At 40.7% G+C, this 15,651-nt stretch overlaps 1 protein-coding gene across 1 annotated transcript in view; it reads left to right on the top strand.

The window, feature by feature from the left end:
* Window positions 1-15,651, top strand: part of LOC143935779 (keratin, type I cytoskeletal 19-like) — an 85,657-nt gene that overhangs the window by 38,730 nt on the left and 31,276 nt on the right. Inside the window, exon 2 of the mRNA XM_077459888.1 lies at window positions 8,755-8,837. Coding sequence (XP_077316014.1) covers window positions 8,755-8,837 — 83 coding nt within the window. The remainder of the gene's footprint in view (window positions 1-8,754; window positions 8,838-15,651) is intronic.

The raw sequence follows: 15,651 nt of genomic DNA, 5'->3' as shown, positions 1-15,651 counted from the left end.
TATGACCACAGATTAGCATATACGATAGTCACTTAATCCATATCCATATGTAGCTTCAAATGCAGTTGGATCACAATCAAAAGAGGGTGCCACTAATATCTTCACAATAACTCTCCAAGCAGTGTTACTCGCAAACGCATTATTCACGAGTATGAACACTTATTAATCACGATCGTATTATCCCAGGTGTGAGCAGATCGTATTATCCCAGGTATTATCCCAGGTCTGAGCACTAAATAAAGAAAGCTTTCATTGCACAATGATTACCATTCCTGCGTGCTACACACACGACAATTTCACTCACATAACCATGACCGCCAAGTAGCGCATTCAAACAATCAGCTGGAAGGAGGCGTTCCCACACAGGCTTCCCTGCTAGCTGTGTTCACGAAGGCTCCAAACGAGTAACGTTACTGGCTCCACCCGACGCGTTGCATCATATGTCACATGACTTCATCACTCTTCTCACTCTTTTTTTATCTTTTTTATCAGTAAATAACAACTGAACAGGTCTGAACCTAGAAAACAATATTTCTTCTTTTACTTTATGTATGTTCTGCTGTTAAGGCACAACATTATTTACTAACTTCAGGTCTGTCCTATAGCAGTTTTACTGCTACAGGGTGGTATCTCTGCACCAGATCAGGTATATTTATACATGGTCTGATACTTCCTTGGTAGGGGACGTGCATGCATGCTGCCAACGGCTCGATTCCGCTGTGATTACACTCAGTGGAAGCCGATCAGCGAGTGTCGGATACCCGATGTCCTCTGGCACCCGCCAGTCGTTAGGCAGAGAGACAGAACTGCGATCTGCCTATGTAACACCTATGCCTCGTTTCGGATCAATACAGTTTGGAAGGGTTAGAATGGTCTGGCCTATTCAGGTGAGCATTTCCACTGTAAGTCAGAAGCCATATGGGGTTTCAAAAAAAATTCCTTTGATGTGAGCATTGACGTTTTTTTCTGTCCACCAATCGGTGGAATGTATTGTGTGATGCCAGTAGCTCCACCCTAACCATACCGTACCATTTTCTATGGCCCCACATCTGAAGCAGGACCATGAATGGTGCGGTGTGGTTCGGTTCTGTGGGTTGCTTTCATAATGGCAATACTCAAAATAGTGTACCTTATGCCCCATACACACTATCAGTTTTTCTGCTGAGTTTTTCCATCAGGTTTACCAAAACCCTGTAGTACAAGGGCCTGCCTGATTGCATGCAATTGGAAACTCCTAAGGTTTGACCTCATATTATATGGTTTTGGTAAATCTGAAGGAAAAACTCAGCAGAAAAACTGATAGTGTGTATGGGGCTTTACGGAACCAACCTGAACCGATCTGCTCAGTGGAAACGAGGCATAAGCCAGTGTTTTACTATATTGTGCGAGGTGCTTTTAATAAATTCCACGTCTTCCCCTAGTAAAAGCACCTCACTCAGTATGGTAAAATACTGGCTAGACACACAGTTAACCCTTTGATCGCCCCTTGTTGATTAATCCTTTCCCTGCCAGTGTCATTAGTACAGTGACAGTGCATATTTTTAGCACTGAGCACTGTAATAGTGTCACTGGTCCCCAAATGTGTCAAAAGTGTCAGTTAGTGTCATGCCGCGTACAAGTGACCGGGCTTTCCGGCAGAAAAGGTCAGACGGTCTTCCCGACTGAGTTCCGACCGAATGGACTTGCCTACACACAAATGGACCAAAGTCCGTTAGTTTTGAACATGATGACATACGATGGGACTAGAAAAGGAAGTTCAATAGCCAGTAGCCAATAGCTGCCCTTGTGTCGTATTTGGTCCGTCGGACCAGCATACAGACGAACGGTTTTCCCGATAGAAATTGATTCCATCGGACAGATTTAAAACATGTTCTATTTCTAGGTCCATTTAAATTTTTTGAAGAAAAAAGTCAGATGAAGCCCACGCACAATCGTAATATGCAACGGAATGATTCCGTCTGACTTTTTCTCCTGGAAAGTCCGTTTGTGTGTACGCGGCATTAGAATTCCCAGCGTAATATCACAGTAACACACGATCGGAATTCTCCGCCAGCAAAAGACCGATGAGAGTTTTTCATTGGAAAATGTAACGAGTGTATGTTCCATCGGAATTTAGCTGTCTGAATTCCCGCCAGCAAAAATTTGATCGCATGTTCTCAATTTTCCCGATGGAAAAACTTTCTATCGGAAATTCCGACTGTGTGTATGCAATTCCGACACGCAAAAACTCTTGCATGCTCAGATTCAACTACGAGACAGAAGCTATTGGCTACTGGCTATTGAACTTCCTTTTTCTAGTCCCGTCGTACGTTTTGTATGTCACCGTGTTCCAAACAATCGGAATTTGGTGTGACCGTGTGTAGGCAAGACAGCTTGGGCGGGATTTCCGTCGGGCAAACCATCAGACCTTTTTCCGACCATAAATCCGATCGTGTGTACGCGGCATAAGTCGCTGATCGCCGCCATTACTAGTAAAAAAAATGTAAAAATCCCATAGTGTGTAGAAGCTATAGCTTTTGTGCAAACCAATCAGTATATGCTTACTGGGATTTTTTTTTACCAAAAATATGTAGCAGAATACATACTGACCTAAATTTATGGAGAAGTTCGATTTTTCCAATTTTTTTATTGGATATGTTGTATAGCAGAAAGTAAAAAGTTTTTTTTTTTTTTTTTCAAAATTGTCAGGGATTTTTTTAAATCTAAAAAAAATTTAAAATGCAGTGGAGATCAAATACCACAAAAAAAAAAAGCTTTATTTGTGGGGAAAAAAAGGATATCAATTTTATTTGGGTACAGCGTTGCATGACTGCACAATTGTCAGTTAAAGTGACGCAGTGCCGTATGGCAAAACATGGCCCGGTCATGAAGGGGGTAAATCTTCCGGAGGTCAAGTGGTTAGGATGCCAAGGAACACGGTGATAGGAGGAGAGACCAACATGAGCAGAGAGATTACCTAAAAAGTAAACTACTGCTCTTCAACCATCCATTCAGCAGGCTAAGGGTTGTGTTCTTTAAAGTGGGAGTAAACCCAGTTTCAAAAAACACTTACATTCCCGGCATGCCGGAAATGCTAACTTTCACATTGGTTGTGCTCTCAACCAAACTTTCAAACCATCCAATGGCTGGTGTCATAACTGATCACATGTGCAGCATTATGGCAGTTGAAAAAATATTAGAGGCCAAGATGGCAGCTTCCTTGACTGAAAACGATAGGAGGGTTTACTTCCACTTTAAGTGGAAAAGAGAAAGTGCTGGCTGTGCTTATTGCAAGAGTTATGTAAAGCCCCATACACACTATCAGATTTTCTGCTGATTTTTGTCTTCAGATTTACCAAAACCATGTAGTACAAGGGTCTGATTGCATACAAATTGAAACTCCTAAGGTTTGACCTCATATTATATGGTTTTGGTAAATCTGAAGGAAAATATCAGCAGAAAATCTGATAGTGTGTATGGGGCTAAAAGTACAAATCATTTGATAGAATAGACAGCTCCTTTATGTTTTTCGTCTGCATATTTAGCTGTTTGCTTGGAGTTCAGCTTTAACTGCTTTACCAAGGTAAATATCATAAGCAAAAACGTTTTTTATCTGGGGTCCACTGTCATGATAACGAGTATTTGTGAAAATGCTCCAATACCCAAAAAACGGTGCGATTTGAGTTAATACAAAACAAATGAGCTTAAATCGCACGGCAAAGAATCGCATGCAACTTGAACAGGAATGCGGTGCAATTCTGGTCCGAACCGCATTCGGTTTCCTGCATCACTCCTGTTTAAAACCCAGGCTTGTCATAGTGATTTCAGCCTTGGTCCACACAAGAGCGGTGCGGGAAACTGCATGCGGTTCGAACAGGAATCACATCGCATTCCTGATCAAATCACATGCAATTCATTTGCAGTGCGATTTGAGCCCATTCATTTTGTATGGGCTCAAATCGCACCCCACAAAGGTATCAGTACTTGGTATCGGCGATTACTTAACTGAAAGTATTGATTCTTGTATCCGCTGATAAAAACACGCTATTTTTTCACTAGTAAAACCCTATATTAAAAAAAAGTATAAAACCCTAGTTTTTATATTTAGTGATTTCAACTGATTTTCATTGTAACCTCTTGTAAACTTTGGGCGTTCGAAGCACACCCTGAAAAAAAAATCTGTAAAATATTCAGAATGTACATTGTACTGTCTTTCCCTCCAACTGCTACCAGGGGCGGACTGACCATTCGGGAACTCTGGCACTGCCCGAGGGCCCCATGCCACTAAGGGACCCCATCAGGATTGCCAGCCTCAATAAAACCAGGGACAGTATGTAAAAATCTGTGTTTTTAAAAAAATCCCAAGATTATAGCTGCCCCACCTCTCCAGTACCTTTTCAATGTGTGTATGTGTATTCTGTGTGTGTATACTGTGGGTGTATATTGTGTGTCTGTGTGTGTATACTGTATGTGTGTGTGTGTGTATACTGTGTGGCTCCATAATCTATTGCCTGGGGGCCCCATAATCTCCTATTGCCCAGGGGCCCCATAATTTCCTATTGCCCGGGGCCCCCATAATCTTCTCCTATTGCCCGGGGCCCCATAATCTTCTCCTATTGCATAGGGGCCCCATGAGTTGTCAGTCCACCCCTGACTGCTACGCATGCCAGCAAATCCAGGCTGCCAAAATGACAGCTAGGACTTGCTTTGTATAGCAGCTGCAGCCTACAAGAGTAAAATGAAGCTGGAATTGCGTTTTAACCCTTAAAATGTACAGTGGAATAAAGCCTACCTACTTTATAACTTAGTTCTTCATCTGGACATCTATCCTTGTCTCCTTTGTTGATAATCTGGAGATCTGAGAAGCCCTTGCTTGTGTTTGCAGGAAATTCATTTTTATTATTATATGTATTATACAGGATTTATATAGCACCAGCAGTTTGCAAAGTGTTTTCGAATATAAAGTGAAACAGTACAGTTACAATACAATAAAATACATGGTTAAGAATGCTCTACTCATAAAAGTTTACAATTTAATATTTTTAGAATTTCTACCTATACCCACAGACGTCTCCTTTCTGTTTTCTCACGTAACAGAATGCATGATAAAACACAAAAATACATGGAAGTTTGTTCACATTCATCAAAGAGTTTTAAACCTGCTTTAAAAGTCTGAATTTGATCGGTGATAGGGAATACAGAGCGAGAGGAAATGACACAACACAGGCTTCAGAAAGTACAATCATTGATCTCTGTATAATCCTGTATACTCTGTATACTCCTTTATACTCTGTATACTCCTGTGGATTTTGGATTAAATCTTACCCAAACCCCAGGATAAAAATGTAACATATTGAAGCTTACTATTCCTTTGATGTGATGACTGCATTCGCTTTATTTTTTATGGCTCTTACCCGTTAATTTCACTTGGTGATCCTGCCAGTAACACATTTCCTGTTCTTGGGTGACAACGCTCACTTACTGTAGATATCTATGGAGGAGCAGCGTCAACCTAGGGCAGGACTACAGGACACCTCCTTCTATTCTATTCACGGGACAGGTGTTCTGTAGACCACAGAGAGTACTGACAACAGTGTAACTGGTAAGAGGTAACAGAGGCAGAATATACAGGAAGTTATCAGCTTACAAGATTTATGGCAGGATCAACAAGTATGTTTACCTGTTTAACCAATTAAGTCCCGGACCATTTGGCTGGCCAAAGACCAGAGCCCTTTTTGCGATTCGGCACTGCATCGCTTTAACTGACAATTGCGCAAGTGCGACATGGCCCCCAAATAAAATGGATGTCCTTTTTCCCCCACAAATAGAGCTTTCTTTTGGTGGTATGTTATCACCTCTGCGTTTTTTATTTTTTGTGCTATAAACAAAAAAAGAGCAATGATTTTGAAAAAAAAAACGCTATATTTTTAACTTTTTGCTATAATAAATATCCCCAAAAAATATATTAGTAACTTTTTTTTCCTCAGTTTAGGGCAAAATGTATTCTTCTACATATTTTTGGTAAAAAAAGATGCAATAAGCGTCTATTGATTGGTTTGTGCAAAAGTTATAGCGTCTACAAGATAGTTTTATGGCATTTTTATAAAAAAAATTTTTTTAATGGCAGCTATCAGCGATTTTTATCGTGACTGCAACATTATAGCGGACACATCGGCCAATTTTGACACATTTTTGGGACCTTTGGCATTAATACAGAAATCAGAGCGATTTAAATTGCATTGATTACTGTAAAAACGTCACTGGCAGTGAAGGGGTTAACACCAGGGGGCAGGGGAGGGGTTAATATCTATCCTAGGGAGTGTTCTAACGGAAGGGGGGATGGGACTGTGCAGGGAAACTAACAGATTGCTGTCCATACTCTGTGTGAACAGACGATCTGTCAGTTCACTGCTCAGAGAACTGAAAACTGTGTGTTTATACACACAGCTCCCGGTTCTCCGTGTGCCCCGAGCGATCGCGGGAGCCTGGCAGAGATCGAGACTGCCAGGCACTCACATTGGCTCGGGGAGCGAGCAGGGGGCATGCGCGCCCCCTAATGGCTGTTTATGCTACCGATGTAGCATAACAGTGATTTGCACAGCCGAGCCATGCTGATGCAGTACATCTGCGGCGGCTGGTCGGCATGCGGTTAATATAAGGGTTATATGCTAGTGCATGTATACATCCCCACAAAAAAAAATGTATACATTGGAACCTTGGATTATGATCATAATCCATTCCAGGAGAATGCTTGTAATCCAAAGCACTCACATATCAAAGCGAGTTTCCCTATAGAAGTCAATGGAAACAAAGATAATTTGTTCTGCATTGACTTCCATTACATGCAATACCGCATGTGACCAGAGGTGTGGGGGGGCGCCGGAGAGCCTCAGAAATATTTAACCACTACAATACAGGGCACTTTCGCCCCCTTCCTTCCCAGCCCAATTTTCAGCTTTCATCGCTCTAGCGCTTTCAGTGACAATTGCGTGGTCATGCTACACTGTACCCAAATGAAATTTTTATCATTTTGTTCGCACAAATAGAGATTTATTTTGGTGGTATTTATTCACGACTCCGTTTTTTATTTTTTGCGATATAAGCGCAAAAAAGCGGAAATTTGGAAAAAAAACAATATTTTCTTTTTTCTATTTTAAAAGAAATCCAATAAAATCAAATTTTGTCATAAATTTAAGCCAAAATGTATTCTGCTACATGTTTTTGGTAAAAAAAATTCCGTTAAGTGTATAATAATTGGTTTGTGTGATCACGGACATATGTACGCAAATGATCATGTACATATGTGTGCAGGTGATCACGTATATATGTGTGCAGATAATCATTGGGACAAGTGATTTTAGTGGGACATATGTGGGGGACATGTTTTTATTATTAGGGACATGTGTTTTTATTATTTGGGGACATGTATGTTTTGGGGACATGTGTGTTATGGGGACATATGTGGGGACTGTGTTTACACTGTTTGGTGTGTTGTGTGTTTACACTACACTGATGATCAGTGAGTAAAAAGCTGTAAAAAACAGCTCATACTTACTGATCATCAGCCGGCTGCAGCGATCTGCTCTCCTCTCCTCAGCGATGACTTCTGTGTGAGGAGAGGAGGAGCCGATTGCCTAGCAACCGGCTGTTTGTTTACATCACATGACGGCCGTGATTGGACACGGCCGTCATGTGATCAGGAGGGCCAATCACAGAGCCCTCCTGCCGATCTGAGATGCGCCGTGTCCCGGTGACACGGGCGCATCGGGATCGCGCCGCTGCGCGGGCACGCGCGCGCGCGATCCCGCTCCTCCTGATGGACGTTCCTGAACGTCCTATCAGGAGTAGACGGCTCCCACCCGGCCGTATATGTGCATTGGCCGGGTGGGAAGTGGTTAAGGACAGCTCGGCGTAACTCGGAAAGCCTCAGAAAGGCTCGGAAAAACTCAGGATCTGAGTATTTCCAAGTGTTTCTGAGTATTTCCATGTGATTCCGAGTATTTCCGAATGGCTCCAAACCATTTTGAGTGTCCCCGGCACCCCCGCACCTCTGGCCAAATGCAGTACTGCACACCCCATTAGTTTGAATTCTGCTTGTTTTGCGAGACGACACTCACAAACCGAGTCAGAATCTACAAAAAAAGTTGCCCGTCTTTCAAAACGCTCATTAACCGCGTTACTCATTAACTAAGGTTCCCCTGTATCTTTAAATACTGTGTAAAAAAAGCAGCTGCTGTTACAAACCTGTGAGTTATGTGTGAGAAATAATACACTGGAGAAAAGCTCCGTTATTAATAGCGCTTGCTACTATGTAACATAATAACAGTAAAGTGACAGTGTGCCATTGTTATTTTGTAATTTGCTTATTACATAGTAGCAAGCATTGTTAATCACGGAGCATTTTTGCCTCTTTCATTTACTTTTTGAACCAACATAACAAAATGCTTCCAATTATATTATTATTATACAGGATTTATATACCGCCAACAGTTTACGCTGTGCTTTACAATATAAAAGGGAGACAATACAGTTATAATACAATAAAATACAAGAGGACTAAGAGGGCCTTGCTCAGAAGAGCTTACAATCTAATATATATTTTGCAAACCAAAAGGGAGCAAATAAGAGGGTTTGCATATACTTTCAAATAAACTGAATAAGAAAACTTTCTGATTTAAAAATTGTGGCTATATTGAATTAGTAATTTATTGATTGCTATCTCTTGTTTGGGTTTTTATTAAGATTAAGAATTCATTCTTGCTTTCTCCCTTACAGCTCCTCGCTGGACATGCAAATGATGCTAAGCTAACACTTCAGATGGAAAATGCCAAGCTGGCCTTAGATGACTTCAAACGCAAGTATGTCCATATAAAAATATAATGCGGTAGCGCTGCTTAATAAAAACCTCCTAATTAAATGCACATATGTCCATATAGAACTATAAAAGAACAAAATTCATAATAAAGTGCAAGTGCCGCTGTACATATTAACGAAAAGTGTAAAGTGCAAAAAATGTAAAAAGTACACCGTTATATTAATTAGAGAAAATCTTCTTATAGACAGTGCTCTAAGTAGTCTCTAATTATGAGCCGTGCTTCAAAAACACACAATGTGACTCCACTCCATGACTTGTGCCCCCTTCACCAAGTGCAATGCAGGCTCACCTCCATCATAGACCCCAAGGGGTCAAATGAGCTTGAAAGCTATTAGCTGATAATCTGGTTCCTTTAGACCAGTGATTCTCAAGCAGGGTTCCGCCAGAGGTTACTAGGGGTTCCTTCAGCATTGGGTCATTTCTGCCTCTCGAATAAGTTCCCACTGACACCAGTGATCTTTTTAGCTATCTGTAAGTAGGTAATTCTTCCCAATGACCACAAGTGTAAGGACCATTCTTCCCACTGAGCATCACATTAATGTATCATGAGTTGTAGATTTCTCATTTTTAGCAGGGGTTTCCTGCAAACCTCACCACCCCAGCTTCATACAATGCACTCACATTGAGTAAAAACAAACATAGCATATAACAAAATCCAGCATTCTCACGTACAGCATCTATAATCCCACCACCAGGCTCTACCTCTACACGTTACGCCACCATCCTCGTGGCTTCATCTAGAGGATCCATATTTTAAAGAGGAAGTAAACCCTGGTGGGTTTTACATCCTCTTTATTTTCCTGCAAAGGTAAAGCATAATGGGCTACTAGTCACCTTTGTCCCCATTAGCAGGGAGCATCCATCTTTGCCCTCTTCCTTCTAGGGCAGGGGTAGGAAACCTCGGCTCTCCAGCTGTTTTGAAAGTACAAATCCCATGAGACATTGCAAGACCCTAACAATCACAGGCATGACTCCTAGAAGCAGAGGCATGATGGGATTTGTAGTTTCACAACAGCTGGAGAGCCGAGGTTCCCTACCCCTGTTCTAGGGCCAACAACTCCGGACTTTGTGATTGGCATGCGCGCGGGAGCCACCAGTCACGGCATGACCCCTATTAGAAATAGCACGATGTGCCCTTTCTAAAGTGCGTATGTGCCAATGACATTGGCGCATGCGCGGTAGTCATTGGCGCTCGGGTCTTTTGTAAACATCTCCTAAACCATGGAGGTTTACAAGATATTTATTGCACCTACAGGTAAGCCTTAATATAGGCTTACCTGTAGGTAAAAGTGGTTGTACAGTGTGTACAACCACTTTAACTTTAGTTTAAAACAATAAAACATTTTTTTTTTAAAAGGGTGCACCAACTTAGTGTATTACCAACATAACCCTTTTTATTCAAACGTAAAACGTAATCTACATACAAACTCTTGGCAAGCAAAGGCAAATACAAGGGTGTCAATAAAACTACCCCACGTTTCAAGGATCAAGCCCTCTTCATCAGAGCCGAATTGGGTATGAATGATTTCACATCATCGTTCATACCTAAGTGAGCTATTAGCTCAAATAAACCCTACGCTCATACCTTTAATGAGGGGAGGAGTTAAGAGGTGGTACACTGGTCACATGAGCCAATTGATAAATAGTAATAGCATATATGTATATACAATATATATATACTGTGTATATATATATATATATATATATATATATATATATATGACATGTATATAAAAGAGATACCTAAATACATATACAATTCATAATTCATAGTACATGGTAATCATATATAATTATTAGTCATAGTGATCGCTATCCCATAAACAGTAGGGGATTACCTTTACGTTTCTGCCCTCTACTACTGCTATTCTGGTATCAGGAGACAGTTTTCTCTCCCCAACGAGGAATGTAATAGTAATAATAACTGGAAGCGGTTCCAACCTGTGCCTGTGTATTGTCCGTATCCCACAGGCAGGGCTTTCCCAAGGGGGCTTATCAGTGCTGCTACGCCCACTGGCCTATCTTTCTAAAACATATCTTTTTATATGATAATAAAATTGTAGATAAAGGGACATATGATATACTCTGGAGTCCTGAGGCTGTATTTTCCCCTCTGTACATTGTATTATTTGCCGTGTTTGAGGTCTCACACATACAGGCGCCCAAAGTGCTACATTCATAGATCTTAGACACGTGCACTGCCAAAAAATGTCTTCTTTCTCGTTTCATTCGTTTTTGTGTTTTCTTTCCTTTTTCGGGTCATTCGTTATGATCACAATTTGTAAATTCGTACATTCATAAATTAGAAAATGTGTATATTCGGAAATTCGTACATTTGTAAATTCATAAATTCGTACATTCGTAAATTTGAAAATTCGTATATTTGTAAATTTGTACATTTGTAAATTCATAAATTCGTACATTCAGAAATTAGAAAATTCGTAAATTCGTACATTTGTAAATGAAAAAATTAGAAAATCTGAAATTGTAACTAACTATTAAATTACAGGTATTGTAATTTCCTTTCAAATTAGTTATTTTATTAGTATTTGTTAGTGAACGTAACAAATATGAATTTATCCGAAGTTCCGAATTATCTGAAAAATTGGAATGGAACAAATTAATAATGAATAATAATAATAATAAAAAGTTTTTCTTATTATTATTGTTATTTATTATTATCTATTCATTACGTTACATTCGTTTAGATATGGAATTCGTTATTTCGGATAATTCGTAACTTCGGATAAATTTGTATTTGTTAAATCCTCTAACAGCCAAATTTGAAAGGATATTACAATACCTATAATTTAATAGTTAGTAATAGTTAAGTTATTATTAGTTAATTATTATTTCAGTTTTCAGAATTTTTACAAATGTATCAATTTATGAATGTGCGAATTTACGAATCTATGAATTTTCAAATGTGTGAGTGTACAAATTTACAAATGCACGATTTTCTAATGTGCAAATGTACAAATTTACGAATGTACAAATTTACGAATATTCAGAAAAATGTGTTAAACGAATTCGGAAGGAAACAAATTGCACATGTCTAATAGATCTATGCATTGGGGGTTATTTACTAAAGGAAAATCCACTTTGCACTGCAAGTGCACTTGGAAGTAAAGTCCCTGTAGATCCGAGGGGGACATGCAAGAAAGATTTCAGATCTACCCCTTAGATTTAGAGCGACTGACCTTCCATGTGCACTTGCAGTGCAAAGTGGATTTGCCTTTCATAAATAACCCCCCATGAATCATTTTTTTACAGGCTGAATGCAGCAGTTTTGTTTGCTATGGGCTCAAACAGCTGCTTTTACATGAATAAAATTGTGCTGCATAGGCATACATAGAATCAACTAGAAACATTTTCATCAGTGGTCAGCGATTTACCCTTGTAGGCATCGTAAGCACATGTACACGCATACATTGGTGTGTGCCAAAATGTAAACTACAGTGAATGTAAGAAGAATTTTGGGGATGATTAAACATGGTAAATGGAAGCACTTACTGGCCATTAGAAAAATAGAATTAAAAAAGCTAGCCGCCAGCAGGATCCTGTAGCTAGCCCCCAGTAGGATCCTGTAGCTAGCCCCCAGCAGGATCCTGTAGCTAGCCCCCAGCAGGATCCTGTAGCTAGCCCCCAGCAGGATCCTGTAGCTAGCCCCCAGCAGGATCCTGTAGCTAGCCCCCAGCAGGATCCTGTAGCTAGCCCCCAGTAGGATCCTGTAGTTAGCCCCCAGTAGGATCCTGTAGCTAGCCCCCAGCAGGATCCTGTAACTAGCCCCCAGTAGGATCCTGTAGCTAGCCCCCAGTAGGATCCTGTAGCTAGCCCCCAGCAGGATCCTGTAGCTAGCCCACAGCAGGATCCTGTAGCTAGCCCTCAGCAGGATCCTGTAGCTAGCCTCCAGTATGATCCTGTAGCTAGCCCCCAGTAGGATCCTGCAAAGATGACATCAATAAATTAATTACATTTAAAGAGGCAAAAAAGGGACACCAATTTTCTAAATCAGTAAGCTTAGAAGGTGGAACATTGGGGAATCCTCGTCTCCAGCCCAGTTCCACTGTAAGGAATGTTGCACTTCTGTACCGAATGTAGCACAGTGCTCATAAATGAGCTCATGTTAAAAGGGGACACCAATTCCTGGAAATGATGTGTTATTGTGTGGATATATAAGAGTCAAAGCTTGTAATTTATTTTATGATGCTTCTCCTTCCTATGTCCTTCTTGACCCACCCATATTTCTGATTTTACTGGTTACCATAGTAGATATGTGTACTAACGGAAGCACCCTGTAACACTTATGCAAAGTGTAGCTCATGGCAGCTTCAGGAGGCAAGCTGTGGATTCTTGATGGGCTGAGCATGTTTAGTCCTGTCTACACAACAAAGAAAGCATAAATTATTCTCACTGCATAATAATACAGATATACAATGATAAAAGTCTGTTCAACATAGTCATTTAGAAATACCATATTTATCGGTGTATAACACGTGTCGGCGTATAACACCCACCAGTTATGGAAAAAAGCAGTTAATGACACCCTCTCATTGAAGAAACTGATCTATGCACACAGAGGTCTACACAAAAATATTCCAAAATCTGGGACAGATGGTTGGAGGACGAGGAAACCTGTGTATAATTGTTCCATACGCAGTGCAGAGTTCCCCTGTACCTGTGGCACACCTTGTTTATAGGTTGGATTAAATTGCCACCTGATTCACTGCACCTGTTAATATGTGTATGCGCACCATGTAACATACTTGCATATTTAATTTCGCCGTCATAATATGTAACTGACCTTCCAAGGCTATATGTACCTGAATGGATTGTAAAATGTGCTTTATATCAATAAAATTGTTTTTTCCAAGTAAAAAAAGAAATAAGTCCTTCTCAGCATTTTAGTTCTGGGTCAGTAACTTGAAGTACTGAAGCATGAGGATCTGCATGACAGCCAGGCAGCTAGAATGAAGCAAAGACTGATTCTACTGCCTTTAGTTATAAAAAAAAAATTGCATAATAATTCACCCATTGAAAGTGCACGGACATTCATTCTTTGCAAATGGGGCAAAAAAACAAATGTTATTAAGCTATTTTCTCTTATGGACAAATGTTTTCATTGCTTTAAAGGGGAAAATGCTGCATTTGGCCAATAGATTACGCTAAATATCAACAGATATTGTAATCCTATTATACTTCTCACCATCTAGTGACCTAATGTGGCATTTTCTCAAGACAGGTTTCTTTTAAAGGGTCTGTGCAACCTGAACTGATATTTCAGTTTCCTGATGCCAACATGGCAGCATACATGTGATATAACTTCCCTATATCCACCCATAGGACCTGTTTAAATGTATAAAAGGAAAGCTATAGCAACCTTACCCATTCTCCCTTTGTCCTCAAGATCTATACTCACAAGACTGTGATGTTGTGATAAATCCCTACCTGCCGACTGAGTCGGAGTTCACCTGGGTTCAGCCTCTCCAAGGCTCAGTCCCACATCTTAGGTTGCTAAATGCACCAATAAGATGGGGAGCCCCTTCTATTTGGTATTTTGGGGTGGAGGAGTTCTCTAACTAGAGACATCAGAACCTCATGTGTTGCACCTGAACTGGTTTTGGTTGCTGAAGTCCATGCTGCATGTGTTGTTGCTCTGCACACCTGAGCTGAATCCTGGTGCTGGAATTAGTGCTGCCTTTTCTTTCCCCCTACAGGTTTGCGCTATCCCTTTTTGCTTTTTCTCCCTTGCTTCTACCTTCATTAGGCTTTATTATTTTTCCTGTGTGGGAGCAATTAGTTATTTTTTTTTCTTTTGTCTGCAGTTTTTTTTTTCCACCTGTGGTATTACCTGTGACTGGGGTGCGTGCACAATCTGGTCCAGGTTTTGTGCCTGTTTCCAGTCTTTGGGCCGGCTATGGTGTCCACGCATGCACTGTGCACAAGCTGGATGTACCAAGTGTCTGAAATGCCATCTTCAAGCCTCTTCCTAGTTAAAACCCTTCAGGAGCCCATTTGTGTTTCCTTTAAGCAAGTTCAGAGGATGAATCTACAGCAAAACCGTGTCATCTTGGAGTCTCAAGGTCATCTAGAAAACTTATAGTGCGACCATACAAGAGCCTCCAAAAGTGATAGAGGCTTATTCAGCTAGGTCTATTTTTATGTCTTTAAAGTGGAGGGCCACCCTGAAAAAAGAAAATACATAAAAAATTTGAAAAAAATTATAAAAAAAAAAAAATTAAAACATTTTTTTTTTTTACTTACCAGAAATGCCTGTTGCTAGGCACATCATCCTAATCTGCCTCTTCCTCCTCCGCGGAGATCTTCTTTATTCTCTCCTCCGTGCGGCGTCTTCTGGGTAATGGGTCGCGCTGTGTTCTGGGAACTGTGTGTCCCAGAACACAGTGTGTCCCATTCGCAAAGCGATGCGTGACTCGCGCATGCGCAGTAGGAAACGGGCAGTGAAGCGGCAAGGCAAGGTTTCCCTTATCCAAAATGGTGGCGCCGGGACCCGAGACCAAGGGACGGGTCAGCCTCGGCCGGCGGACATCGCGGGCGCCCTGGACAGGTATGTGTGCTTATTAAAAGTCAGCAGCTACAGTGTTTGCAGCTGCTGACTTTTTTTTTTTTTTTCAAAACCGGCCCTCCTCTTTAAGTTCGGGCCAGTGCATGTCTATGGAGATATATGCAAAGTCTATTGTAATAAGGTTTGATTATACATTTTAGCTCACTCTGTTTAGCTCATTATATATCACACATATGCTGCCATCTTGACATTGGGAAAATGGAAAATTGTA

The sequence above is a fragment of the Lithobates pipiens genome, unplaced genomic scaffold (genome assembly GCF_037356315.1).
Source record: "Lithobates pipiens isolate NorthernLeopardFrog02 unplaced genomic scaffold, aLitPip1_a1.2 Scaffold_28, whole genome shotgun sequence".
NCBI classification, from domain to species: Eukaryota; Metazoa; Chordata; class Amphibia; order Anura; family Ranidae; genus Lithobates; species Lithobates pipiens.
This window is presented reverse-complemented; position numbering and strand designations above follow the sequence as displayed.